The sequence below is a fragment of the Zonotrichia albicollis genome, chromosome 11 (genome assembly GCF_047830755.1).
Source record: "Zonotrichia albicollis isolate bZonAlb1 chromosome 11, bZonAlb1.hap1, whole genome shotgun sequence".
In the NCBI taxonomy this organism is placed as follows: domain Eukaryota; kingdom Metazoa; phylum Chordata; class Aves; order Passeriformes; family Passerellidae; genus Zonotrichia; species Zonotrichia albicollis.
This window is the reverse complement of record NC_133829.1, coordinates 2,180,997-2,208,980: the sequence shown is the minus strand read 5'-3', so window position 1 is coordinate 2,208,980 and position 27,984 is coordinate 2,180,997. Positions and strand designations below refer to the sequence as shown.

Genomic DNA, 27,984 nt, shown 5'->3' with positions numbered 1-27,984 from the left:
TGTGTGCCAGGACAGGGGAAACCAGCCTGTCCACCAACCCCCCGTGGCACCCACTGCTTACCAACTTCGTAGATGTTTTTATTGGCTGTTGATGAAGTTGGCATTTCGGAATACGGGGACTCCCTGTGACCAGGTGATTTCATTTCCACGTAGCTGCTCTCGGAGTGTTTGCAGGTTAAAATGGGGGGGTCTTTAATGGTGGCGTATGGGTTTTCACTGCTGTTCAGGGAACAAGTGCTGGAGCTGCACACAGATTCTTTCATATAATCTGCAAAACAAGAGCAGAGTGGGTGCGTCAGAATCATTCGCTTAATTAGGTTAATTACAACTGAGCCTCTTCAGGAAGGCTGAGGGGGACAGGGGGGCAGGGGATAAGGAAGATCCTTGAAGCCTCCAGCACAGACACCCGGTGCTTGTGCTCTGGGTGTTCCAGACCATTGCATCCACCACTCAGTAGCAGGAAAGAAATGAAAACCTGCTCAGTACTGAAGGTTTTCCTGTGAGAGGTCCTAGCTGCCGTTTACTGCAATGTTCAGTTTGAGGTGGCAATCCTTTCCCTCCCTCCCCTCATCCCTGCAGAGCCGTGCTCATCCCGCTCTGCCCCACAGGCCCAGGCACAGCCACGGGGGAGCTGCTGCTGGGCCCTGGGCTGCTCAGCCAGCTGAGAGTGAGCCCCGGGCCTTGGGCACATCCAGGGCCCTGTGCTGGAGAGCACAACGCTGCCACAGGCTCTGAACTGCCCCAGGGCAGCCTCTGCATGTGCAGCCCCAGCTGGTTTCGGGGTTATCCAGCATCCTACACTTGGGGAATGCTTGGGTTTCCACAGAGGAGGACAAGCCTCCAGCTGAGCCTCACTTTTGCTCTGCTTTTTTCCCCCCTTTGCTGTAGACATCTGCTCCTCTCCCCTGGGCTGGAGAGGAGGTGACAGAGGCACTACTTGGGGAGAACAAGGTTGGCATGAGAGCTGTGACCACCACTCGGTGACCCTGGCTGGGACAGGCCAGCCTGCTGCAAGGTACAGTGCCAGTCTTGCTTTAAAAATAAAAAACAATAGAGAATAAATAGGTCTTAACATTGACATTCAAGAACGTGCCATTGCTGCTGTGTGCATCCTGCTGGGCAGTGCCAGTAATTTAGAATTAGAGCGATGCAATGAAAGATGAGGCATTTTCTTGTGCTGGGTTACAGTACAAAGGCAGATCCTGGTATATATGAAATACTCCCGGTGAAATAGGGGGACTTGCAAAATAGCTGCAATCCCAGCTGCCCCTGCTGTCTAGTATGGGAGACAAAAAGAGAAATTCAGGTTAAGAAATAGACAGACAACATGACATCACTTCTCCAAACCTCGCTCTGAGCCTGCCAGCCCCATCCTGCTCCCTCACGTGCCAGGTTTGCTCCACTGTGAGCGACTGTCCCTCCTTCAGCTCTGGGCCTGTGTCTGTCTGTGTGTCTGTGTGTCCATCACCCCCGGATGGTGCCCCTGGTCCTGGTTCAGCCCTGAGGGAGGTGCCACGTGTTGCCTTTCTGGGCTCTCAGGGTCAGTGGAAGCAGCTCACTGGGAAGCTCCACTGCACACAAACAGCTGGGACCATCAGGGATGGGGGGCTGGCAGAGGCCTGGCACCAGTGCAATGTTTATTTAGTTAGAAAACTTAGAAACTCCTTGTCTGACATCAGCCTGGGTGAGATGAGCAGTGCCTTTGCTTCCAAGTGAAACATGCCAGGTTTGGTACGTGACAGGAGATGGGAACCAAAGCAACAGTGACATTCCCTGGCTGTTGGCTCCAGGTTTGTCCCTGCAGTGTCACCAACCCCAGCCCAGCACAAGTGGGTGGGAAACTGCCCCATCCCATCCTCCTACAGAGAGGTGGGGCAGCCCTGTGAGACCAAAGGCTTCTGCACATGAGTGAGCTCAGTGTTGGCTTTTGCTGTGTATGTGACTTAAATCCAGGTGCCCCAGTCTGGGATCTGGTGGTGTTAGAGGTGAGGAAACCACAGAGACAAATGAAAGGCTCAGCTCCAGCTGCCAGCAGCTTACAGCTCCTGGTGGCTGCTCCAGGATCATGGAGCTCGTTAGGAGAGCCTGGGCAGCCTCTAGTGAGCCAGCTCTGCATTTTGGGGTGAGGGACATGAAGATTATCTTCAATTTGCTTCTCTATTTCCAGCAGTGCTGCTGAGCAGATGCTCACAGGGTGAAAAGCAGAATTCCCTCTGTGCCCCAAGAGCCCCCTGCAAAGTGTTCCTGGTCACACCAGAGCTGGGAGGGAGCAAATCAAACCAGAGCTGGTGTAGATTCAGGAAATGTTGATTATAAATGATTGCTGGCTGCTACAGCAAAGAGCAGAATGAGAATTCCTCCTCCTGCAGAGCTGCAGGTAAATAGCTGTGTGGTTTGTTTATGGAATTAGGCACATTGGAGCTGGCAAAGGCAAAAATCCCAGCACATCAGCTGTTTTATTTCATCCAGCTCAGCTACTTTTATCTCCCTAAGCTAAAATCCACCTATACTGCAGTTAGGGCTGGCAGTGCCTCCCAGGCAGGTGTCCCTCAGCCCTTCCCTTCCCAGCACCAGCTGGAAGAACCAGTGAATGCCACTTGGGCTGCCCAGACTTGTTTGGCTCTCCCAGGAATTGCCTTTTCCCAGGAGATGTTGAGAAACAGCCTGAGACCATTCCTGCTGATGTAAACACAGCTCTGGGTCTGCCTGGGACCAGACCTTTGCTTGGGACACAATACATTTTCTGGAGCACCAGTGGATGTTTGGGATTCTGGGTACACCAGGGAGTCATTGGCCCTCAAGAAACATTATGTGCAAGATCATGGAGGATTTGACTCTGAAGGCTGTAGAGTTATTTTTTTATTAAGGTAATTTGAGGATAATTAAGAAGTCTGGCATCGATTGTCAAATTTTGTTTCATGAATTAATTTAGGCAGAACAAACATATTTAGAGATTCTCAGCCCATGGTGCTGCAGCCATGTGTGAGCCCTGGCTGTGCTGCCTCCTCATCCCTCCCTGCCCAGGGTCCAGCTCTCATGGAGGTGAAAGCTCTGCCCCACAGTGCTGGGGCTCACTGGAAGCACTCAATCAGCTGGACTTCAGAGAAATATTGGGAATATGCTCTAATTTTGAAGTCCCTGCCTTCTGTGTTGCCTGGATACCAATCACCAGACCTTTGGAGGGTTTATTTTTGTTAGCAGGGACTGGAAACGTCCCTCCCCCAGACTGGGTTCCTCTCTTGTGTCCTGAATTTCCCCTGGTGCTGCAGACCAGCCCTGGATGCCCCGGGCAGGCGGGAGTGCTGAGGGGAGGCGCTGTGCCCTGGTGCAAGGTGCTCTCCTGTTTAACCCTTGCTGGGCTGGGCTGAGGTGTCTGTGCTGGCTGCTGTCCCTGGCCTGGCCAGCCCTGGCTGCTGCAGGGACAGTGACACACTGAGGGCCCGTTGCTGCTTCTCAGAGGGCCTCAGGAGTGGGGACACATCCTGTGCAACAACCAGGGGAACCTCTGAGCCCAGCCCTGCATCCCTGGGACCACTGCTTCTCTCTGCTGGGGTTTCCTGGCTCTTCTGCAAAGCATGGGTGTTTTTCCTTAAAATGGTCATTCCTGAGGTCACATCATTCCATCAGTGCAGGACTATTCATTTAAAAACCAAACCTCTAAACACAGAAGGACTCAGCTGAAAGGAAGAGCTCAGGAATGGCATCATTGCACCATGCACAGGAAAGAAACTGCTCAGAAACCTGCTCTGAAAACCCTTGTGCCGGGTGAGCCCCCATCACCAGGTGCCACAGGGCTGGCACTGTGACAGCCAGCCCCTCTGTGCTGCTGGCACACTGGCCTGGACACCTCCAGCCCATCCCTGGAGCTCCACAGCAGCTCAGCCACCACAGCCCTGGTGCCAGGCTGCACGGGGGACACCCTCTGCTGGTGCCAGGCTGCACAGGGGGACACCCTCTGCTGGTGCCCTGCTCTGGGCACAGCCCCCAGCCCTGTCTCCTCAGAGAATGGGGCAGCAGGAGGTGGCCCAGGTTCTCCACAGCCTGGCCTCAGCCTCCAGCCCCCTGTGCCCCTCCCTGCAAGGCTCTGTCTGGTCCAGGGCCACCAGAGACCCCTGCCAACTGCAGGACAGGCTGTCCCCAGGTAGACCACACTGGTGGGAAAGACATGGGTTTAAACTGGATGAAAGCAGCTAAAAACCGGGCACCTGCCTGCCAAGGCTTTTTGCTGACAGAATCCAATTGTTTGGGACTGGGAGTTTCTTCCTCTCCATTTTTCTAAGGAATGTGGTGAGTCAGGGCCTGGCAGGGCAAGGAGAGCTCACTCTGAGCATTGGGCACATTCCCAGCTCCTCCTGGGACAAGACTCCCCTGGGACTGGGGCTGCCTGAGCCCAGGAATTGACCTTCAGAGGGGCCTTGGGAACCTTCAGCCTGCTTCTGAGAAGGTAAGGCAGCTTCTGAGAAGGTAAAAGAGCTGCTTCTGAGAGCCCTCAGCTCCCAAGTGCCTGCAGGTGAGCTCCCAAACATACCTGGGAAGCCAGGTGTGCCCCTGTGTCCCTGCCAGTGCCAGCCCTGCCGGTCTGAGGCAGCTGAGCAGCCACAAAGAACTCCAGCTGTGGCTTCTGAGCCTGATTTTTCAATTTATAAAGAGATAAACATGTAAAGGAAAAGTTCAGATCCTAAAAATTAAAGGAAATATGTAGCAGCTGCAAATGCATTTCACAGTTCTCTGTCACTGTGATTCTTTCTCTCTCCCCACTGGTCCCCCAGGTGTGACTGTGCCTGTGGATGGGAGTTCCTTGCATGTGCTTAAGGCACCTTTGTAAACACACTAAGTTAGTTAAAACTAATGAAGTTAATAGCTCCATGTAGAGGGAACAGCTAGCTCTATTATAAGAAGATTTTTCTTTTGAAAAAGGGAATCATTGAAGTAGCTGAAACCAGTGGATTGAGTATTTTGTATATCATAAATCATATATATCATATCCATACATAATCCATGCAATATTTTTACTTTAGCTTTATCAACAAAGGCTTGGTTGTTGGTTCTTGGTTTCCTTGGGTGACTCTGTGTGGTAAGGTGATGTTCTACAAATATTGCATCCCTGTCTTTTGAAAACAGCAGCTACAAAGTGAATATTGATCTCTAGGCCTGGCTATAAGCTGGTTAATGCTTTTTATGTGGAATAGCTTTTGATATTCCCTGTTGGCTGAGCCCAGGGTGTGGCTCTGGAACACCTGAGCCATGGCAGAGCAGGGCTCTGGCGGCAGCCCCAGGGCACTGCAGGAAGAGGCTGGGTGGTGTTTCCCTCCTGGGCTCCCTGAGGGACATTCCCAGGCCTAACTCAGACCCAGGGGCTGGGCCTGAAGGCTGCCTGTTCCCCAGGACACAGATTCCTTGCTCCATCTTCTGGAGCACAAGCTCAGTGAGCTAAACCCCAGCCCAACGTGCCAGGAGCTGTGGGAACCACTGTGCCAAGAGTTCCCGTGGTGCAGATGGAACTGGAATATTGAGAATGTAAACGTGGAGCAAAGTGAAATGTAAAACCCTGGGCCCTGTGACTCATCTGAGCTCCTGTTTTAGACTGCCCTGGAGTCAGTGCCCACAAGTGCTGGTGCCAGCATGAGGGGACCTCGGCCTCAGGGAGGGCTCTTGTCAGCTCTGCTCTCAGTCCCTCTCAGCAGAGGGCACGAGCAGGGGCAGCTCCTTTCCTTGGGGCTTTCCTTTAGCTCAGCACGGCCAGAGCCCAGCAGGGAAATGCAGCACTGTGCCACCAGCAGCTCCCCAGAGCCCCTGTGGCCTCTGGGTCCTGCCTGAGCGTGCCCTGGCCAGTCCTGCTGGCCCTGCTGGCCTGAGCTGAGCCCTCCCTCTGTCCCTGTGCTGCAGAGCCCGTGGCCCTGGGCAGCTCTGCATCCATCATCCATGGCCCAGGAGCGCTGGGAGCCAGGCAGGCAGCTCATGGTGCTGGCTCTGTCCCTCCCTGCCAGGCTCCTATCTCACCTCTTCTAGGACACCCTCCTCACACCTGGGCAGGGTTCTGCAGCTCTGGATACCATACCTTTGAAGCTTTTTTCCATTATGTATGTGTTCTGACGTCTATCCATCCCACAAGCACCTGCATAAAAATGATATATAATGGAAAACAAATAAATATTTATGTAAATTGGATTGCTTTGACTACTGAGCAGCATATATTCTTCCCTCTAAATTGTACATCAAGGCCCTCATTTAGGGAGGCTCTTAAGCACATCCTCAGCTGTAAGCACACACTCAGCTCCAGTGGGGAGTCTGTGCACGCCTGGAATTATGCATGTGCTTAAGAGTTTTCCTGCAAGGGAGAGCTCTCTGCAGCAGGGTTACCAAGAGCTGCCATCCATCAGGAGATCAGGATAAAAACCATCTGCTGAGACATTCATTACTGGAATGGTGTGAAAGAAGCCTAAAACATGCCCTTTCAAATCTGAGTCTGCAGGTTGTGTTGCAGCACTCTGTGCCTAATTTTAGGCTTTGTTTTGTTTGTGAAGAGTGTATTGTTTAACTCACAGCTTAGACTCTAAGGTGTGCACAATCTTCTTAAATTACCTACTATCACTTTGCTGGTGAATTTGCACAGTTCAGTGACTGAAGTGACAACAGTCCCTAAGTGGCCACTGTGCTCTGACAGTGCAGCACCAGGAGCAGAGCTGGCAGCCAACAATTCTGCCTGGTGCAGCTCCAGAGGAACTCACTGTTCCTCACAAGCTGAGACAGAAGGGGATGGGGACCTTTTCCATTTTTACTCCTGCAAATTACCCTACATATCAATCAAAAGGAAAATCTAATGTAAGCCTTTAAATCTTTTTAGCTATAGAGTCTGGTGTTTCCTATTGACTGGGACAATCAATACAGATTTGGTTACTGAGAAACGTCCTTGTGGCTTATGGGATTCCCAGGCAAGTAACTCAGTTACTCTGGGAAAAGAGCCCCACAGCCAGCCTGTCCCAGAGGTCTCCCAGCTGTTTGTCCTTGTGTGTCCTCTGGTCTCTGCAGAAAAGTTGTCATGGCTGTGGCAGTGCTGTACCAGCCCCTTTTTCATGACATCTTCTTTTTTTTTTTTGCTAAATAAGGGAAATGACTAGATTAGACAATAAATGTGTTACTGGCACATCAAAGACAAACCAACCCTTTGCTCTGGTTCTCAGTGCCCGTCCCTGAGCACAGGAAGGGGCTGGTGGCACCAAGTGGGCTCTTCTGGCCGAGTGACCCCCAGTCCATGTGAGCACTTTCTGCTTTGTGTTCACCACATCCAGCTCCCAGACTGACCCTGCTGCAGGGGGCAAGGCAGAGTGGGAGCTTTGGGCAGCTCTGTCCCAGAGCAGGGTGAGCTCTGAGCTCTTTCCCTGCTGTGTTCTGAGTCAGAGCCAGGAGGATGCAGCCAGTTCATCCCTTGGCCACAGGGCAGCCCTGGGGATCACACATCCTCCTGCCAGGGCTGAGCAACCCTCCAAGGGCAGCACCTGGGGCTCAGCCCACAGAGCCAGGCTGGGGCAGCACTGGGGAAGGGGCAGGGAACAAAGGGACCCAGGCTGAGCCCTTGGGAGGGCCACACAGCCCCACAAAGCCCTTCCCAACCAAAAATTCCCATAATTCCTCCAATAGTTTTCTCTTTTATCTGTTACAATACTGTGGGTTTATGACCCATTTTTTTGTATTCACTGAGTTCCTTGAGAGGTGATATGAATAAAAGATACATTATTTTTAAAACTGCAAAAGTAGTTAATGTGGAAAAGTCCTAAACCAGCCAGGGATCTGGCACTTCAGGAAAGTCCAGGTGTAAGTTTGCAGCTAAATTATCTGCTGGGGTGAAATCAGAGTCTCAGCTGGAAATAGTTTTCCACACCTTTCGGCTTTGAGAAGAAAGTGAAGTCAGCTGTGAATCAAACTTATAGCCTTTGGCCCTCTGGAATAAATGCAGCTTTGAGTCGCTCACGATGTGCTGCAAATCCCCCTTTAGTGTCTGCATCCAGGACTGCTGTTAAAAAAGCATCGGAGATAATCCAGCCCTGCCTGCAACTGCTGTGGCCAGTGCTCCAGACAATGAGAGGAACCTTTCCTGAGCTCAGGTGAGTGCTCTGGGAGGTTTCACCTGCCTGGGATGGGAGCTGGAAGCTGGGCTCTGCCACTGCCCAGTGCAGACTGGACTAGAGCAAGAGGATTATTCACAGGGCAAACAATTCCAGCTCTGTAACACGAGAGAGAAAATGCAAGGACAAGCCATTCCCCAAACAAGGACCAGGCTACCTTGGGCAGGCAGTGGCACAGGAAGGTGACAAAGCCTCTTCCTGGCACCACAGAGTCCCCAAACTCTGATGTCTCAAGCCCACATCCATGGGAATTACTTGTGCTCCTCCCCAGACTCCACTGAACACAATCAGCTCTCTGTAAACCTGGAGTTTGAAGCTCACAAAAAAATGTGCAGCAGTAAAAGTACAGGCTTTGTCCTTGCATTTCCCACTTGGAAAGAACATGAACTTGGCAAAGTCTTGCTAAACAGGTAAAACACCTGCAGTCTGGTGAGACCCACTGCAATTAAGAAATCCTTGTCACTGCAGGTTTGAGGAGATGAGTGTTCAAGTTAATTTTGGTGTGGATATTCTTACAATTTCCATTCCCCAGCTCTAGTTCATGTTTAGGACACCTGCAGTTTCTAACAGGGCTATGGACATTTCTGGGAGCCTGGTTCTCCTCGTCTGCTGGGTCCCATCCTTTGGGCTCACCACGAGTCACTGGCTGAGGAACCAGTGGAGACTTTTCCATCCATTCCAAATTTCTCTTCCATTTCCCTCTCTCTTCTTGGCTGACTCCCACACCTGCTCTCTGTGACGATCCGTGGGGTCACAGCAGAGGAGATGGGCAGTTGTCCTCTGCTATTTTTAACTTTTTAACTGAATCCAGCCCTGCCCAAGGCTTGGCTGCTCTTTCAACACGAGTTGGAGCATCTGTGTTATGAAACTAAGGCTGATCATGGCATCAGAAGGTGGAACAGGTTTTTAACTGTGGTACTTCCTTGCTTGATGATGTTTTAAGTCAAGATTCCCTGTGTGACCTTATCAGACTTTTATTTTATGTTTATAATTCAAAGTTGAAGATTTAAACTATGTTCTGAAATTTTCATGAGAGGAACCTGCAGCTTTTATTGCTCAACAGTAATACCAAGAAGTGAAAACTTTTTATTTGCATATAAAAACAGCCTTGATCTGAGCAAGGATTCAGTGTTGTGAAAGTCAGCGTGAGCAGGCATTAATTCTGGTACTGAGAAGAAAGGGAAAAAAAAAATCTAATTTTCATCAATTAGTTTGAAAAAAGAAAGAAAAAGTTATCTTGGGTGCAAAATGCTATGGGAAAAAACTGAGTGTTTTGCTGGAGGCTGCTTAGCTAAGGTATTTATCACTTCTAGATCTTTCTTGGTGTAGAGGCATTTAGCACGGTTTCTGCTGGTAAAATAAAATACATGAATGCAGAAGAGAGGTGGCACATGGGGAGCTCAAGACAGAACATGTTAAGCACAAATAAAGTAAATAGTGTGCAAAAAAAGCAGCAAAATAATAAAAGGAAAATTAATGTGGTTTGAGAAGCATTTGGAAACCCTCACACACAGCCACCTCCTTGTCACATACAGATAAGCACAACAGTGGTTCTGCAGCTTATTACACAGAAAACATTGGTGGTGTTAAGGATGAAAAGATTTTGCACTGAAGCTTGACAGGTTTGTGATTTTCCTGATGCAGGGAAGAGTTATCTTTGGAGCGAGGCAGGGGCAGGATGTGATGCCTGGTGCTGCCCTGTGTTCATTCCTTTGCCACGTGAGCTGGGAGACAGTTGACCTTAAAAATCCCATAATACCCCTAATGCTGCACTTTCCCTCCTCCTGCATATTTTCAGTGAGATGTTACTAATCCCAGGAAAGGAAAGGGCAAAAGCTTTGGGCCACTGACGAGCCAAACTCGGAGTGCTCAGATAGGAAAACAAATAGCATCCAAAGCACTAAATCTGGGCAGGATTTGAGCTAAGAGCTGCTAAAAACCCTGTTAAAAGTCAAGCCAGGAAGAATAAACTCAGAACAGGCAATTACACTTCACTCTTGGCTTGGTTGCACTGGCTGGTGGTTTGGAATTGCCACAGAATGATTTATTGGGAGATAATGGAGCATTGCACACCCCAGCTCCCACAGAGGCTCCACACCTTCATCAAGATGCCAGTATTTAGTGCTAAGCTTTATTAAGCATGAAAGGAAAAAAAAATAAAAAAGCCAAATCTGAATTTTTAATGTCCTGAGTTAGTCCTTAAAAAAACATTTATAGAGTAGATGATAGTGATTCAACAGAGCAACCTTGGAAGGGAGACTAAAATGAATATTGACTTTGTTTTCCCAGTCTGTGGTTTGTGGTAAAGGAAACAATTTTTAATTCTCCATCTTTCACTACTGGCAATTCTGATTGTGAACTAAAGACAACACCAATATTCCTCATTATTGTTAATGCCTTTATGAAAGGCTGATTTGGATTTGGAATTGCTCTGAAGTGTACTAAAGTGATTAAAGTGTTTAAAAATTACTGACCTAGTTCATTCAGATAGCTGTAGGGTCTCCAGTCTGCAGTTTCTCTGTCAAGGATTTTGTTACTGAGCTGTTCAAAAAGTATGATAATGGGTTAATGCTGGAAGAGACAGACAGTTCCCACCCCAGACTACAGCCCAAGGATGTCAGGAATAAAAATGGGAGGTGACTCCTGCCTTGGCCTCACCATCTCAGCCCTTTATCTGTGTGAGCTGGACAGCTGTTCACTAGCATTAGGGAAAATCACAAAGGAAAGTCACTTCACCAAGCCATGAACACAAACATGCTGGAGAACACAGGATTTCTGCCTGTGGATGTGGGTGACACTCCAAGGTAACCCCCGGAGATGGATGGCTCACAGCCCTACAGCAGCATGCACAGAGGGGCTCCTGGAGCTGGGGCTGCACTCAGGAGAGGCAGGGACACGAGTTCTCTCAGTTCAAGGAAAATCACTTTGGCAACGATGGAGCACCAAGGCCCCCGTGCATCTGCCAGCACAGAGGAGAGCCCAGGGCTGCCCTGCAGCGGGACAGCACCTCCCAGAGCGTGCAGTGAGAGGAGAGGGGCCTCTGCTCCGGGGGGGCACGGCCCCATGGGCTGGGACAGGGCACAGGGGGCTCCACAGATGAGTGGTCACCAGCTGAGCCCTGCAGGGCGGTCTGGGAACAGCTGTAGGTGCTAAAACTGCTGAGCTTTCCTCCTCACGTTATTCCCTTGAAAGCCACACCTGCTGGAATGCAGCTGGTCCAGAGGAAGTGTCAATTCAAGAGCAAATCCCAGCCTTGTTTCTGAAAAGGTCTGAGGCCATCACTGCCCTCCTGTGTCTGCTCCCAGACTGGGAAGCCTCCTGCTGTGTTTGGAAGCATTCACCTCTGCTATTTTACTGGATTTACAAGGAAATGCTAAACAAAAAGGAGGTTAAAATTGAAAGAGAGTATTCAAAATTGCCACATTTAATTTTTCCTGATCTACCATTCCTTTTTGCTTAGCTGTCTTAGTAGGTTTTTAGACCTGGAACAAAATCCCCCACTGATGTATTGAAGCCTATTGGGATACTAAATCCCAGCTGGGGCCCAGCACCTACAGCCACATTCCAAGGGCACCTTCACCCTTCCACTGTCCTTTCCAGCATCCCTCAGTGCTGCTGCCACCCCACCCTGGGCTACAGCATCCCTGTGCTGGCCCTGTGCCCGCAGTGCCCCCGCTGCCCCCGCACTGAGGAAGCTCTGCAGGAAATCAGGAGAGCCCAGGAATCACCTCCTGATCCCCCAGCAGCTCCCTGTGCTTCCCCAGCTGGGAATGGAAACAAAGCAGAGGGATGGATGGATGGATGGAATGGAGGGATGGATGGATGGATGGATGGATGGGGCAGTTGGACAGCCCAGCAGTGGCACGAAGAGCAGATCCATTTGGAATGTGGTCACTGGGAGGAATTTGACCCTTGGCACCATCAGTTCTCCTCAGCAGAGCCCACAGCTTCATTCTTCTCTTCAAAAACTTGCAGCCAGAACACAAATGCTGATTTTTCAACCCAGCTGCACCACTTAGAGCACATTTATTAAAGTCTTGGGGTTTCTATTAAAAGCTGTGGCTTTGCAGGATTTATAAATCAGCTCACAAACCTAAAATTTTGGCATGAAGAGCTACAGGCTAGAATTGATTTTTTTAATGAAATGATTTGGGGACATTTCTAAGTTTTTCTGAATGCAATTTTTCTGAATGTGATTATAGCTGTCTCTTTGTGCTACTATCATTTCTTAGCACTCTATAATTTGTTAACTTTTTTTTTTTTTAAGATAGAAAATACTTCAATTTTTACTGTGAAGCAAAATTGCTTTTCTGGAGGAAGAAATCCTTCATAGTAAATTTATCCATTAAAATTCCAGGCTGGTAATTTTAGCAATTTGGTTAAAACTACCTCATATCTGGCAACGTTTCCTTTAAGATCAAGGAGATACCAGCCTGAGTAAACAAAGTCATTATCTGCCTGTCTGAAACAGCTGGATAGATGACAGTGGCCACTTGATCACCACCAGCCATTTGTCAATGCCCGGGTTTTTAAGTCCATGGTGATTAGGCAAAGAAGTGCTGGCAGGAATTCCATCATACCTTTATCCTGCAGGAGTGCAATCAATAATTTGACATTTATTTCCCTAAATACTGACTTCAGATCTCTCTGGTCCAAGCTTGTGCTGCTCAGTTTTAGATGCCCACCCTGAATGTGCTGCAGCCTTTCTGCATTTGCAGTCCTCCTTTTTCTTGGGCAGGTTTTAGTCAGAGATACTTAAATGGTGCTTTCTGTACTGAATGCCTTTTTATTAGCTGGGTGACATCCAGTCAGACCATTTCCAGTGACCTCTGTTTTGCATTTTCTAATTTTATGTGAAGTCTTTGGTAGAATTTAGGACTTCCTTTAATAGATGTGAAACTGCTGGCTTTAAAAAATCAGGACGTCTAATAGCAATTGATTTTTATGATGTCTGTAGAAACCAACACCTGGACTTTTGCTGCTATACTGGAAGGGAATGAGGGTGGAATTATGAGCTTTGCAAAAGCTCAAGGTGAGAATCCTCCATTTTGCAGCAGCCTCATCCTTTACGCAGAGTATTCTCCATGAACTTTGCAGAGCTTGGTAAAAGAGATTTGTTTTTACTTCATGTACTTAGTTCAAAAACTCAGACACAAAGCTGGCATTGAAGCCCTGAGAGGGGTTCTGTGAGTGGTCCTGCCAAACACCCTCTGCACAAAACAGGTCCTCAGCATCTGAAATCTGCTCTGTGGTTCAGCAATGAGAGCTCTGATGTGAAGACACAGATATGGAGGTACGTAATCTCCATTTATCTGCTTTGGAAATTTGTGGTAATTCTGTGGCCAAAGGTCACCTGAGTTCATGTCTGATAGTCCTTGGTAACTTGCAGCATCATTGCTAGCTGGTGCTGCACGTCATGAGACAAAAGGCCAAACCTACTTGTAGGAGCTCATCAGCAAAGGTCAAGGTTTGGCTTCAGTTAAAGTCACAGTAAAACTTCTCTTGGCTCCAGTGGTTCCAGCATTTCCCCCAGGCTGACTTGCCAAGCTCTCTCCCATGGGAAGAGCAATTACTTGTGGCAAAGTGCTGGGAGTTAAAAGCCTGCACTGAGATGCTGGAGCCTCCTCCTGAACCTCAGAGCTGCAGATCCATTCTCGAGGTCCTTGCTCAGCCCTGAAAGCTCCTGCTGGCACCGGGCACAGGCCTGGGGACAGGACTGCGAGGGCTTGGATCCCCCAGTCCGTGTGTCCAGCTGCCTTTTACTGCAAACACCCAGGCACACAATCCCTCAGAGAGCTGATCAAGCTCCATTTTAACAGTAATCAGATTTCTTTGTCCCATTAGTCTTCCTGGGAAGCTATTCCAAAATCTCACTGATCTGATGGTAGAAATCTAATTTCCAGCTTCGATGCATTCATGGCCAGTTCATCCTCATTTGTTCTCGAGCCAGCTCTGTCATCTCACTTAAATAGCTCTCCTCCCTCCTCGTGTTTACCTTGCTGTATTTATAGATGGCAATCATGCTCCCCCTCAGCGTTCATTCTGCCAGATAAAAGCAGCCAAGCCTTTTTCAGTCTCTTCTGATAGGCTCCCCCTTATCCTCCCACTTGTTTTCCTCCTGCCCGTGTTCCAGTCTGTGCTCCACTGGCACACCCCCGGCCCCAAACACACCGGGGAGGGTTTGATGCCTCACTGGTGCTTGTCTCTCAGCAGCCCCGATGGTTCACCTTCAGGACCTGAGCAGTGGCCAAATGTGTCTGGCAGAGGGGGCATGAGGAGGTGAGATCCTTCCCCCTGCTGAAACCTGGCCCTGCTCCCACCCTGTGCACACACACCCGTGTCACCAACTGTCCCCAGTGCAGGGCTGGGCCCTTCAGCTCCTGCTAAAGCCTCACCATCTCCTCCCCCCAGAGGTGCCACCCTGGGAGCTGCAGCAGGGTCAGCACACAGGGCTGGCACCCCCAGGCAGGGATCCTGGGCATGGGAGAGGAGAGCAGGAAGGAAACAGGAATGATACGTGTAGAGTTGGGGGAGAAAAGAGAATAGGAACAGGGATATGGGGAATAAAAAATATGATAGAGTGGAGAGATCACCAAGAAAAGAGGGGAGAAAAGGCAAGACACAGAAAGAAAGGGCAGGGAAGCACAGGAGAGAAAACTCTCCCCAAACTGGAGCAGGGCTCCCAGCTGTGCTGCCTTTGTGAGAGGAATGGCTCCAGCCCAGCACCCCCAGGCCTGATCTCCTTGGAGCACAGGGAGGAAACTCATCCCGGGTCTGGCTCAGCACTTCAGACATTCCTCTGCCATTGTTTTTTCATTCTGCATCTGTGCTGGCTCCTTTGTGACCCCAGCTGGCACTCTAAAGAAATGAATCCTCCAAGTACAACTTGTGCACATTTCTCTGCAGAAAGTGAGAATGGCACCAGGCACACTGATTTGGAAATGAACTCGTTAAGGCAGCTATTAGGGCTTTATATGCTCCTTTGTCTTACTTGGCTGCAGAGCTGCAGACAGACAAAGTGTATTTTTGGCCATCCTCAGCTATTCAGCACTGCAAAGCATTCTCATTAATAAGTGAGATGGTGGGAGATCTAAAGGAAATATCAGGCCATATATTTTGATAAATACCCTGAAAATACCAGTTCAATTGGTCTTTCAGTGATTATCAGGACAACCTGAGTGACTACAATGGCCAGAGCTGCAGCAGGGGGAGCAGCTTCCAGGCAAGTCCCAAAGCACCACTTGGGGATTAAACCTTTCCAGCAGCTTAATTTTTGAAGTAGTTCTGTGAGAAGATGGCACTGCAGGCTGGGAATCCAGGATAGGTGCTGGCTTTGACCTTTTCTGAATTGATTTAAATTTTTGCAAAAGGATTAGTGGTCCAGATGGACACTCATCCTAAACTTGACATTATGAGCATTTGCACTTTCAATTTGGGGAGCAAAAATTCATGATGCAAGGGGACCGTCTACATATAAAAAAACATATTTACACATCTGTCTAAACATTTCTCTGAGAAATCTCTGGAGCCAGCCTTTTTATTACATTTTAATGAGATTTTCTTTTACCAACTAACAAATTACTTACAGGAGCACATGTAGAGATATTTTTGCCTCTCCTGTACAATGCTGTCTTTTTTGCATTGATTTTGTTCATATGGCATTCCAGTGAATAGTTACATTTGGATTAAGGTGGCACAGCCTGAAATGCCATCATTTTTAAAGCTGACAACCTTGATGAAATCAACTGCATTTCCTTTTCCCTGTGCCCTCTCTGCTTTGCCTCACCTGGGTTTATTAAGGCTCCAAAGGAGGAGCTGTTCTACCATTTGCCACATCGAAATTTACTGCTAAAGTGCTGAATTGAGTCGCAGTGTTGTTCATGAATGGTCTGAGGGAATCAATTGCAACAAATGATAAGGGAAGAGCTCCTGGATGTTCCAGTGAGAGGCTGGAACAGCTCTGCTGGAGAGCCAGGAGTGACAGCAGAGCTCCCAGAATGTCCCTGCATGAGTCCTCAAAAGCACCCAGGTGCCTTCGTGCATCTTTCTGCTTGTCTGTGTCAGCAGGGAATTTGTGTGTCTGATGTGGGAAACAATGAAACAGCAAAGAGAGATTACTGATTAATGCTTCCTTGATTTACTGGTGTTGTGTTAATGGATAATTATATTTATCGAGTTATTTCTCTTCTGAGAAGCAAGCACACCTCAGAGTTGCTAAGACACCAAGCCTTGCTGACCCAGACAGGCTTGAGACTCCAGCTCCCATTCCCAGAGATTGGGAAGATACAGGGAGGGGAAATCCAACCTTTCAGTGTCTGGGACATCAGGAATGCTACCCTGGAGTTTGAAGTAGTGCTGGCAGACAACAGGGCCCGAGAGGCATTGCTTTGCTTGATTTCCTTGAACTGATAAGAACATTGCTGCAGTGGGGTGGGGTAATATCTACCTTACAGGAGCTGTTTCCATCCAGATTATTGGGAAAGAAGCGTGAAGTCACCCCACATGAGAGAGTGTGGTAGCTTGGATTGGAAAAACAATGAACACTGCTGCTACCCTGGGATATATCTGGGAAGAAAACAAGTCAGCACAAAATACTTTGGAAGCCACAACAGTTCTTAAGAAACTGAAAACATGGTAGAGACAATCTAGTTTAGAAATCTTTGTTGGAGTACTGGGTGTTCTAAAACATCTGCAGATGCAATCTATCCTGCATTATGGTGTGAAGCTCTTGACTATTAGCATTAAATATAAGAGAAAACCCCAAAATACTTAAATAATACAGTATTATCTTCTTGAAGGTGTTAATAAAGTCCTTCCTGACAGTCCAGCTGCTTTGCAGGTGAGGGGAGGGAGGCAAAACTCAGGAAATGCAGGGGCTGCACCACAGCTGCCCCCTTGGTTTAACCTAGGGAACCTTGTACTTGAAACAAATGAAAGCTTTTTGTTACAAAACCAGAAGTAATGTTAGAAATCAAGATGCTATAACTGTACCAAGGAGTCCAAAACGTTTTCTATTGTGTGCAAAGGATTTTCAGAAACCAAAGCTGGAGCCCTGAAAAGCAAACCTGGGCAGTTACATTGTATGCTCAGAGACATTTTATCTATTTCCTCAATTTAAGTTATAAACACATTTACCGAGCAGAATAATTTACCAAGAAAGGCATCATATTTATAGTGGCAGTTCTAATGAAAACATCAATCCCAGTCTGGTTCCAGCTGCATAACAAATAGATACATATTTCAAAGTACCATCAGGAGAAGAGGTGGAAAATTCCCAACTGGAGCAGCATCATTTAAACAACAAGGCCCTGTAAGGAGCAAATGAAGGGGCTTTGCTAAGGCATGGGCTCAAACTGCAGCCAGAGAGGTTGGTTGGGGGGAACACCTTCCTGTCAAAGGGAAATGAAGTGCTGGGCTGGCTGCTTGAGCCCATCTCCACCTTCACTGGAGGCTGGCAGCCATGGGTGAGCAAGGACAGGGACTGGGGTCCCCAGCCACCATCCCTCCTCCCCTTGCCCTCTGCATTTGCCTCACTCTGAACATGCACTTTGCTTTGCTGACATCTTGTGGAGATCTAGATTGAGCCTAATTTACTGCAGAATATCCTGTTTCCAAGAAGTGGCTTTATCTGCAGGGTGTCTCTTACATAAGGGCCGTGGCTCAGGGCTCAGGGGAAGCTGCTCCTGCATGTGCAGCTCTGACCAAGCACTGCTTTTCTGCTGAAACATGCAATGAGATTTTCGAGGTCAGCTCTGTTTTGTGGTAAGTGCAGAGCCTTTGAGTCCCAGCTGTTTGCCAGAGTTGCTGCTGACAAATGATCTCAGATCAGGATGTGATTCCAGAACTGAAGTCTCTGCATTGAACCTCTGTCAGCCAGGCTGCCAGGGCTCTGCCATCTCCCCCAGCTACAACTCTGTGACATTCACAATCAAACCAACAGCAAACACATCGCCCTTGGGGTCTGCCAGTGAGAACTGGGGCTGGAACCCCCCCCTCATGTCAGTGTGTGCTCCCCACCAAGACAGCCTTGAGCCTGCTCGGGGGCTTGGCTCAAGGGCCCGTCCTCCCTCCCCACAGCCCGTGGTCCCAGTTAAACAGGACACCTGGATCTGTGTCTTTCTGCTCTGAAAGTGTTGGTGGGGTCACCTCTGCCCTCTCCCTTCCCTTCCCCACTGGCTGTGGGCCAGGACCAGCTGGAAGGAGCAGCAGGACCCTGTGGCTCTGCAGTGGATTTGAGGTCCCCACCAATGTCACTGGGAGCCACCTGAGACAAGGTGAGTTCTCATCCAGCTCAGCTGGCTGGGGCTTGTTCTCTGCACCCAAAATGAGCTGAAATAAAACTCTACCAGAGTGCTCTACTACTCAGCACAGTGTTGAATTAATGATTCTGAGCTTGTACACATCCCCCAAAATCCTTTTCTTCCCCCCTCGCACGCAGCACCCTGAACTCAGAATTACTCCTGCTCCACAGTTCCCTCTGGTCGATACTTAAGTGGCCACCCAGGCTGATTTACCTTGATAGCACAGTCCATTTTCTACACATTTATTCATGAAGCTCTTGTAACTGCTGGCTGGAAATACATCAAATTCAAATCTAATGCTATCCCTGTTTAAAAAAAAAAAAAAAAAAACAAAAAAAAAAAACAAAAAAAACCCCAACCCACAAAAAAATCTCTCTCTTCCCAAAGGTGAGAATTTTATCCTGAACAGCGAGGAAAGACTTAAATGCCTAAAGGAAGGGGAATTGGACTGAGCTCCTGCTCTGAGCCTGGGCTCTGGGGTGCCACAGAGAGCACCAGTCCCCATCCTGCAGGACAGCACTGTGGAAACTGGGCACCAGCCACAAAAAAGGGAATAAGTGAGCACTCTGCAGTACATACAAACCCAGACTTCTCAACTGCTAAATGGAGCTGCTTCCTTCTCTTTGTGTGGGTCTTCTCTGCCCACACAGTGTCAGGGAGACGGCTGAAGGCTCCAAACAGGAGGGTTCACTCTGCCACCTCCCACCACCCACCATCTGCAGATCATTTCTGGAAGTGTCTTGTCTAGGCTTCAGGATCCATGATGCTTTATTTGTGATAGGCTTTGCTTAGCTCTTGGCTCTCAGCAGAGGATTCACCCATACCAGAAAGTTTGCTAAGACCTTGACAAGACCTCAAACATCAGTTCAGCCCATGGCCAATCCTTGTGAAAGTCCCACTAAGGAACCTCTGCTGCTCTCCAGCACTGCCACACAGTTTTCCCTCCTGGCCCCATCTCCTTGAACTAAACAACCTGCACTTCAAAATCTTTTTTGGATGTAGTGCACTCTCAGGCTGGGGAGCACCATTTTGATTTCAGGCTTATTTGGGAAAGTTTGCTCTTGGATCCATGTGCTGTGGATAAGCCCTCCCAGAACAGGTGGTTTTCTGCTCCTCTGGCTGCTGGGCAAAGTGTGTGTTCTGCTGCCACATCCTTCATCCACAAATGCAAAAGAGTCCAAGGGCTGCCCAGGGGGTTCCTCTTCCTCATAATCTCTCTCACACATATGCATGGATTATCAGCCTCACAGGAGCTGAGGACCTAAAGACCAAAAACATCCTCCAGAAATAAATGTGCTGGAGGAAATTGCTGCCTGCAGGAGCTGGGGATCTGTGTATGTGACTCTATTCAGAAACAGCACCACCATCACCCAAGTAAGAGTAAACAGGCAAAAGAACAACTGGTGATTCAGGAGAGCCATAATGTTACAAGCCACAGAGGGCTGATGCTGCAGCCATCCAGGTGGAATTCTTGCCAAAGTACATGGGTTTACATGGGATTATATCCATTGGGCAAGCACATCTCCATGGTATTCTGCCCTTAATCCACAAGCAAACCTGCAGGTGAAGCTTGGAATCCCTGTTCCCTCTGTGCAATATTGCTGCTGATGCCTTGGGAAGGCTGGACAGAGCTAAAGAATAAAGCAGGGATTTATTCACAGCATCTCCTCCATGGATGCACCTTGGGCAGCACCAGAGCCCAGCCAGGGCTGCACCCAAGATGAACCAAAGTGGCCCCAAAATGCACGAGGGGCACGGGCTCTGTCCCTGGGATCAGCTCTGCTCCATTTGCACCTTGCAGTTCATTGTCCCATCCCAGCTTAGCCCAGGCAGTCCCACCCTGCTTGTTTTTCTCTCTGCAGCCCACGGGGTTTGTGCTCCTGGGCTGAGATTTGGGGCATTTGTGCTTGGTGCCAGCTGGGGCAGGGATTGTTTTGTGTCCCTGCTCTGTGCACAGAGCTCACCATCCCTCATGTGAAGCCCAGACCCACCCACTAAAACAGCACAGAATGGGAAAAATAGAAAATCTAAACCTGAGGCATCACTACTGTCCTTCAACATCCTCCATAACACACCTGCCCTCGGACACACACATGTTGTCTTGCCAGCCACATTTTCCTTTTCTGTGAGCTTGTCTCATGTCCACCTCTCTCCTTTCTGCTGAGGGAGGTGCCATCAGCACCTTTTCCTGCCTCTCTGCTCCATGGAAGAGAAGCAGCATTGGTAAGGCCAAACTTGGGGCAGTTACTGAAAGTCTCAGCAGGGGAATGTACTGGAGGACAGTCAGGATTTGGCAGGCAGTTTTCAGAAGCTCTTGTCTAGAATTTTTAAATGCCCTTCTAAAAAGGGCAAAACCCAAAACTTGAAACAATGCTGGTACCTGCAGGCAATTTATAATGAGCTGAAGATGGAGCAGTGTGTTTCTATCTTCTTAATATTCCTCTGCAAGCCCAGATGGCAGAGTTTTCCAAGGGGAAGAAGGAAGAAAACTGTCCTTGTGACCTCCAGAAAGAGATGCCTGACCCCACTCTGCTGCAGCTTCCTGAGTGATCCAATATCTGTTGCTAGAAGGACTGCACAAAGAAAGTATGAGGGAAGAAAAGGCCCAGTCTCTGCATCCCCATCACTGACTGAGGGAACAGGAAAGAACCATCACCCAATTCCTTTCTAAATGAAACCCCCCTGACCTGGTGCTGAGTTTGTGAGGACCTGGTATTCAGGGGTTTTACAAACTGACCTGACACAAAGCAGCAATGCCACAAGGGCCAGAGCTAAACTCCCAGCCCAAGGGCCAAAGGAGATCCCAGGTTCAGTGCAGATGAGGGGTGTGATCCTTCAGCTATTTAGGATGGGCAGGTTAAGCAAAAGCCAGCAAAGCTAAAATTGAAAAATAAGAAGGAATGAAAGGAGTTCCATGATAATTTCTCCCCCCATCTGTAGCTATCAGAAGAAGGAATGTTCTACTGAGTGGTCTAGAGATGAAACCAGTCAATGGTGCTCAGCAGAGAGCCATGAGTGGGACACACCATGGCAGGAAAACGTCCCTGGCACGAGGACTGAATCACTGTGCCATGAGAGCTCCAGGATTGAGTTCCAGGTATTACAGGCATCACTATCATTGGCTTAATGGGAAAGGCTCCTTCCAGGCCCATCCTTGGCAGGGAAGTCCATAAAAAGCTTCCAGCTGTGCCACCCTGAGACCGCAGAGAAGCCAAGAGGCCTCGTACATTTGGAGTGGAAGGCAGAAAGGAAAAGGCACTGCAGGCCTGGGGAAACAGAGCTGCTGGGCCAACCTCTGCCCGCCCCAGGGGCTTGTGTTTACTGGAGTTGGAGTTTCAGCCATTTAAAAGGATGAGAAGAAGTCAGAGGGCAGTAAACCCTGAGAAGATCCCCACTGAGACAGTGGAGAAACCAGAAGGAAGTAAAGCCATCGCCTGCCTGGCATTATCCCTAACATTGGCCCGGGAGGAATGAGTAAGAATGACAGCATTGAAAAGGAGATCACATCCTCCAAAATTTAGACAATCTGTCAAGAAAAGTTGTTCTCCACAGCAGGAGCAGAGGACAGAAAGAAAGAAGAATGCTTTGATCCTGAAGAGCCTTCCTCTTCCTCTCTCCTGCTTACTCAGCTCCTGGGAGGACAATTCCCACCAGCTGCCTACATGGCAAGGACTGGTCTGCACACAGCAGAGAGCGACAACAAACTGACACCTCAAACCACAAACTGCAGCACACACAAAACCAAAACCTTATGACTGACCCAGCCAATCCCATTTTTCAAACCAAAAAAGGCTTCCCAAGGTTTCATAAAGGGAAACATCTCTGCACTGCAACAGGAATGCACATGACTCAAAATTCCATGCAGCATATTTCCTGTCTAGGTATATCCCATATCAACTTCCACACAGAAAACAGCTTAAATCAGTTTGATATTTGCTTTCCTGTCCCATTTATGTGCTTTAAGATCACGGCATTCTGAGGAAGAATGGAAGTGTCATTATTTTTGAGGCTCAATAACACATGTTACACATCACAGAAACTTGTATTTCCCCAACAGACAGGAATAGGAGTCTGGATTTGATTAACATAAAAAGACCCTTACCAGAAAGTGAGTAATCTGTATTAGTCATCCTCATGGCTGGAGTGTAAGATACACTTGGCATGTCATGGCCCTTCTCCTTCTGTTTCCGTCGATACCACACAAAGAGTGCCAGCAAGACCATAATAATTAGAAGGAGAATAATAATTCCAATGATTGCTCCCACTGAGTGCCTCTCTGATCCAAGAGCTGGGCTAATTTTAGTATAGGGGTTTAATTCTTCCATCATAAGGGCCGCTGTTAAAAGTAATTCATAACACACTGTAAATTGAATCGTGCATTTCATTTCATTTTTGAAACACTGTATTTTTTTAAGTACATCACTGGAGAGGGGGAGAGAGAGGGAGAGGGGGATTTCACAAAGAGAATTCCACTGTACCTTGATCACACCGGATTCCTTTGAAGCCTGGACTGCAGTAGCAAGTGCCTGTGACGTGGTCACACGTTGCATTGTTCATGCACTCACACAATTGTTTGCAACCATAACCAAATGTTCCTGGAGAGCACTCTGGGGAGCCAAAGAAAAACATTGCAAGGAATTCTTCTGGTTTTGGGAATGGGCACAACACTTGCCATGGGAAATCTGGTAGAGAAATCTCCCTGGGTTCAGGATCTCTAGGATAACACCCTAATGTGAAATTATTATTAGTCTAAAGCAGGAGCTAAATGCATTCTATGTGCAGTTTGCTACTTATTAAACTGTAACTTTCTGGAAAATTCATAGAATGAAATCAATGATAGGTACAAAGGCTTTAGAAGACTTGATGTATATTACAAATGTTCAGAATTTAACAGAGCTTGAGCTCAGAAGCTCCAGACAACACAGCTCAACATTCTTCACCTTAACTTAACCTTAAAAACTTACCTGTTTTATTTTTTCGAGAGGAGTTGCAAAGAAAAGTTTTAATGAACATTTATACAAACCCTACAGCCTTTTCCAAACAAACCCCACATACTTTCCTACTCATCCCTACCAATGCCAGGATGGGCACTGGTAGAGATGAGTAGGAAACAGAATAGGAATAAAACATTGCAGGTGGAATTTCAGAACTGAGCATCTGAATGGTTTGATTTGCTCTGCTTCAGTGTCAGGGTTCCTAATACAGAAGGAATTTCTATCCTGTCTTTGTGTTTCTATCAAAGACTGAGTGTCCAGCTGAGAAATTTATTCATACAATTACCATGATGGGCTATTACAATAAATCTGTAGGCAGCTTACTGTACTTCTGGAAGCACTGTTCAAGAATAAATTGAAAGAAACAATGTCTGTCACTTACTTCCATGGAGAAGCTGCATTATTGAAAACATGTTCCCTTGCTATGATCCTGTGGAATACATTGTTCAAGATGTGACTCCTTGTGTGTCACTGCAAATGTTTTCCATTGCATGACAACACCTCCCCAGTGTCAGCCTCAAAGTAGCTTCTGGTAGCCAAAATTTAATATTAAGTACAGAACCATAGCCAGTATCTGTTTATTGATTTGCAGTGTGCATTAGAATTGTATATTTAATCTGTTGGTACTCAAACAAAGAAAAAAATAAAATTATTACAATTAATGCTCATTCTTTTATTAGCCTGCAGCCTACTTAAAATGAATAAGGCCTAAATTTTGGGACTGCACCACAGAAATGATGCCTGCAATTAAGCATTTCATCTGCAATGCAGTGTGACTGCCCATTCAGCAGGATTTGGAGAAGGAAGGAGCCTTAATGAAGAGATTCTTTTAGATTAAACAGTAGAAAACCAAGTAAATAAATATATTTGTAGTTTGGATAGAAAAGAAAGCCTCAGGCTTTATACAGGGGTGAAATCATAAAGCAGCTCCTTGTATAAAATCTGCTATTGTGCAGTTCTTTGTGGGATTCTTTAGTTTCCTATTTTGATTGTGGCTGCAGAGAAGAGCATCCCCAAATTCCACCAAGCTGGCCACTTACAGAGTTACAGTGGTGCCATGAGCACACAAATTTGGCCCTGAGATATTCACTTTGCTGAATGCAAGTGTGTGCAAAAACACATTTATGAATTAAGGAGCCTGAGGTCGTTGTCCTGCTGACATCAACACCTCATTTAAGAGCCGGTTTGTGCAAGGACTGTGAAGCACCCCCTCTCTGGGGAAGGAGGGCACTGAGGGGGCTGCACTTACTCTGCTCACACTGCTTGCCCGTGAAGCCCGTCCTGCACGTGCACTGCCCGGTGATGTGGTCACAGTCGGCCCCGTTCTGGCACTGGCACACATTGGCACAGTTCTTCCCATAAAAAGCAGCTGGGCAACCTTTCAGCAGGAGAACAAGGAAAGAGTAAGAAATAAGCTGAAAGTCAAACTCAGATGTGTTATCAGCACAAAGTATGTGGGCGTATAAATCAATGGATTTCCAGCCTCTGTATATTTAATGACATTTATTTGATGGTCTAAATGCAGAGGTACTGTGACAGACAATTTTCTTGAAGTAATGTTTCTCATCTTTACAGAATTGCCTCTGAAGTGTTTCAGAAGAATGAAAACTTGACCCATCTATACAAACTACATTTTCAAGACGTGAAAGAAGATGCTAAACAGAAACTCTCTGCAAGACCAGGGATCAATCAATTATTTGCAAGTGAAAGAACCTTCTTAAAAGGCTCACCAGAATTGGATCTCCTCTTTCATACCAGTAATTTGGCACTAGGGTGAGAAATCTCTACCATTTTCCTAAATCAGACCATAAATACTGGGGCATTAACAAGCAGGGACACTGACTGTGCAAATTCTAACAATGAATCAATAATCTAAATGATTTTCCCCTCCTTTACCGAGCGCCAAAGGCATAAAAAACCTTGGAAAGCTTCAGGACTGTTTTCTTAGGGGTGATGTGAGGTTATCAGGAGTAAGGAGCATGTGGTTTTCCAGGGAAAACTGCAATACTGGGAAGAGACACGAGGTAGCAGCACATACTTTGACAGATTCCCTGTCTCTGAAAGGCTTACGCTGAGTGCAGTAGAGCCCCGTCCAGCCGTGGGTGCATCTACATTCTCCATCGTAGGGGCTGCACAGTGCTCCGTTGTGGCAGTTGCATGAATGAAAGCAATCAGGGCCCCAAAACCCAGCGGGGCAAGCTATGAGAATAAAAAACATTTGTCAGCTGACAAAAAAGAAAGCAATGACACTGTGTCAGTGCTGTGGAGGAGCAACAATAAAGGCAGAACCTGTGAGACATCAGCAAAGGCAGAACCTCACACTGACAGTGACCAGTCCTCCCTGGACAGTGGCTGGTCCTTCCAAGCCACCAATTGCTCTCCAAACCCTGGTGCCACCCAGTAACCTCTCCCTGGCACAGGGATTTGTGGCAGCAGGTTCATGGAGAGGATTTTGCCCCTGTGCCCTGTTCAGGTGAGACCCCAGCTGCAGAGCTGCCTCCAGCCCTGGGGAACAACAGCAGAAGGATTTGGAGCTGCTGGAGCAAGTCCAGAGGAGGTCACAGAGATGCTGCAAAGGCTGGAGCCCCTCTGCTCTGGAGCCAGGCTGGGAGAGATGGGAATGTTCCGTTTGGAGAAGGCAGGAATGGAAGGAAGGAAGGAATATTGGGAAGGAATTGTTCCCTGGCAGGGTGGGCAGGCCCTGGCACAGGGTGCCCAGAGAAGCTGGGGCTGCTCCATCCCTGAAGTGTCCAAGGCCAGGTTGGGCACTGGGGCCTGGAGCAATCTGGAACAGGGGAAGGTGTCCCTGCCCATGGCAGGGGAGGAATGGGATGAGCTTCAAGCTCCCTTCCAACCCAAAGCATTCCAGGATTCTGTGACTCCAGGATGCCCTGTGTGGGGCAGGAGGCAGGATCAGGTCTTTGCTGTGACCAGTGACCCTCAACACGACCCCACTCTGTGCTGTGGCACTCTCCAATGCCTCACTGGCATTATCTCTGAGGACAATTTAGGCAGAGTTGCAGGATATAGAGGTAATTTAATTTTCTTTTTGACATGCCGGAATTCTTGCATAATAAAGCCCAGCTATTCAGGTTTACTTTGCTATGCAATCAACCACTAAAATTACCACATTCATTTGAAGCACAGAGTGCTACTCCAATCATGAAAAAAATGTAAAGAAAACTTCTTCCAGTATGAATTCACATCCACAAATTCAGATTGCTATTGTTGTTGGGGGGCTAATATTAAATTAAAATCTCTGGGTCTATTTTATATTTCAACAAGTACAATATTAATACATTAAAAAAAGTTATTGTAAGCCTCCCTCCAAAAATGAATGCAGTAAGTTACTGTTATTAGTGCCAGACTAAAAGATCCGAAATTATGATAGGCCTTCAATATAACAACTATATTTTTGCTTTAAAAAGCACTTTCCATTGCTTCCTGCTAAAGCCATGAATTAATAAGGCACAGTTCCCAGGAAACCTGAAAGTACAGACACCAGGCCTATTTCCATGGATGCCAATGGCTCCATGGATGATAAATGGAAGTTTCTGGCATTTGACAGGCACCTCTAAAGCCAGAATCAATGGCCAAAAACCCCTGCCATGACGTAAATCACACAAAAGGTCACTGGACTCACACAATGTAAAGCTGAGCAGGATTTGGCCGGAAGTGTTTGTGCTATAAGCAACCAGAAATACTTTTCCAATGCTGTTCTAAGGCAGAACTGCAGGGGCTGTTAGTGAATCCAGAACTGGCTCTGGAGTTGGAGCTAAAATTATCTCCTGAGCAGCTCCAAGCCCAGGTCATTCCAGGTTAATGGGAGCACAGGGCCAGAAACAGCCTGGGAGGGGAGCCCAGGGAGCCTGGGGTGGGACAGGGGCACCTTGGGAGAGGCTCCCTTGGTGTGCAAGGGGGAGCTGAGCAAGGAGCCACGTCCCCCTCTGCTCATCCAGAACCCAGAGTGCCCACAGGGTGGGAGGTGCTGCCTGCTGAGCTGCTCCTGCTGGCCTGGCCTGCCTTGCTCTGGAAGGAAAAGCACCTTTTTCAAGGTTAACAGACACTAACAGACATTTCCCAATTAGATGGCTAAATATAATGAGGAATATGTGCAGCTTTCTGTCTTTTTCCCCTTTTTTTCCCTGCTGTATTTGAGTGACAGCAATATTCTGCCTGTGGAAGACACACAATAAAAGCAAAATTACAGCCGTCTGTTTTTATCCGATTCCTGCTTTATCACTTGGAGTTTAATATATTTTACTCTGGAATGCTGTCTAATATGCTAGTTGTATCCTGAATATGAAGTAACATTTCTGAATGATCGGATATTGCCTCCCTCTGTGATCCAGCTTCAATTAAGGGATGCTCTCAGGAAATGACACTTTGGGATCAGCAAATGCCAATCTTCTACCTGGGCAATTTTCAGAAAGAAATCCTTCATCCCTACAAGGCCACATTGACTTTTACAATTAAATTACATTTAATAGAAATATTTCAGCTACCTAATTTCTCAATTCTAGGGATTTGGTACATGAAAACATTTACTGGTTAATAATGTCTAAA

The 27,984-nt window shown here is 47.7% G+C and overlaps 1 protein-coding gene and 1 long non-coding RNA gene across 11 annotated transcripts in view; one reads left to right on the top strand and one right to left on the bottom strand.

The window, feature by feature from the left end:
• Positions 1-27,984, bottom strand: part of MEGF11 (multiple EGF like domains 11) — a 276,771-nt gene that overhangs the window by 5,575 nt on the left and 243,212 nt on the right. For 4 of the 10 annotated variants that reach the window (XM_074549142.1, XM_074549141.1, XM_074549140.1 and 1 more), the window contains 8 exons: positions 25,489-25,617; positions 24,668-24,796; positions 22,903-23,031; positions 22,527-22,760; positions 16,570-16,688; positions 10,598-10,664; positions 6,059-6,115; positions 62-268 (listed from right to left, as the gene is read on the bottom strand). In XM_074549142.1, coding sequence (XP_074405243.1) covers positions 62-268; positions 6,059-6,115; positions 10,598-10,664; positions 16,570-16,688; positions 22,527-22,760; positions 22,903-23,031; positions 24,668-24,796; positions 25,489-25,617 — 1,071 coding nt within the window. Of the gene's footprint in view, positions 1-61; positions 269-1,093; positions 1,277-6,058; positions 6,116-10,597; positions 10,665-16,569; positions 16,689-22,526; positions 22,761-22,902; positions 23,032-24,667; positions 24,797-25,488; positions 25,618-27,984 lie in introns of those variants that run through there. The other 6 variants (XM_074549144.1, XM_074549147.1, XM_074549145.1 and 3 more) reach the window with 5 other exon arrangements.
• Positions 264-26,067, top strand: LOC141730558 (uncharacterized). The gene is made up of 3 exons (XR_012582072.1): positions 264-1,015; positions 7,994-8,102; positions 24,994-26,067. It is a non-coding gene; the product is annotated as an uncharacterized LOC141730558 (long non-coding RNA).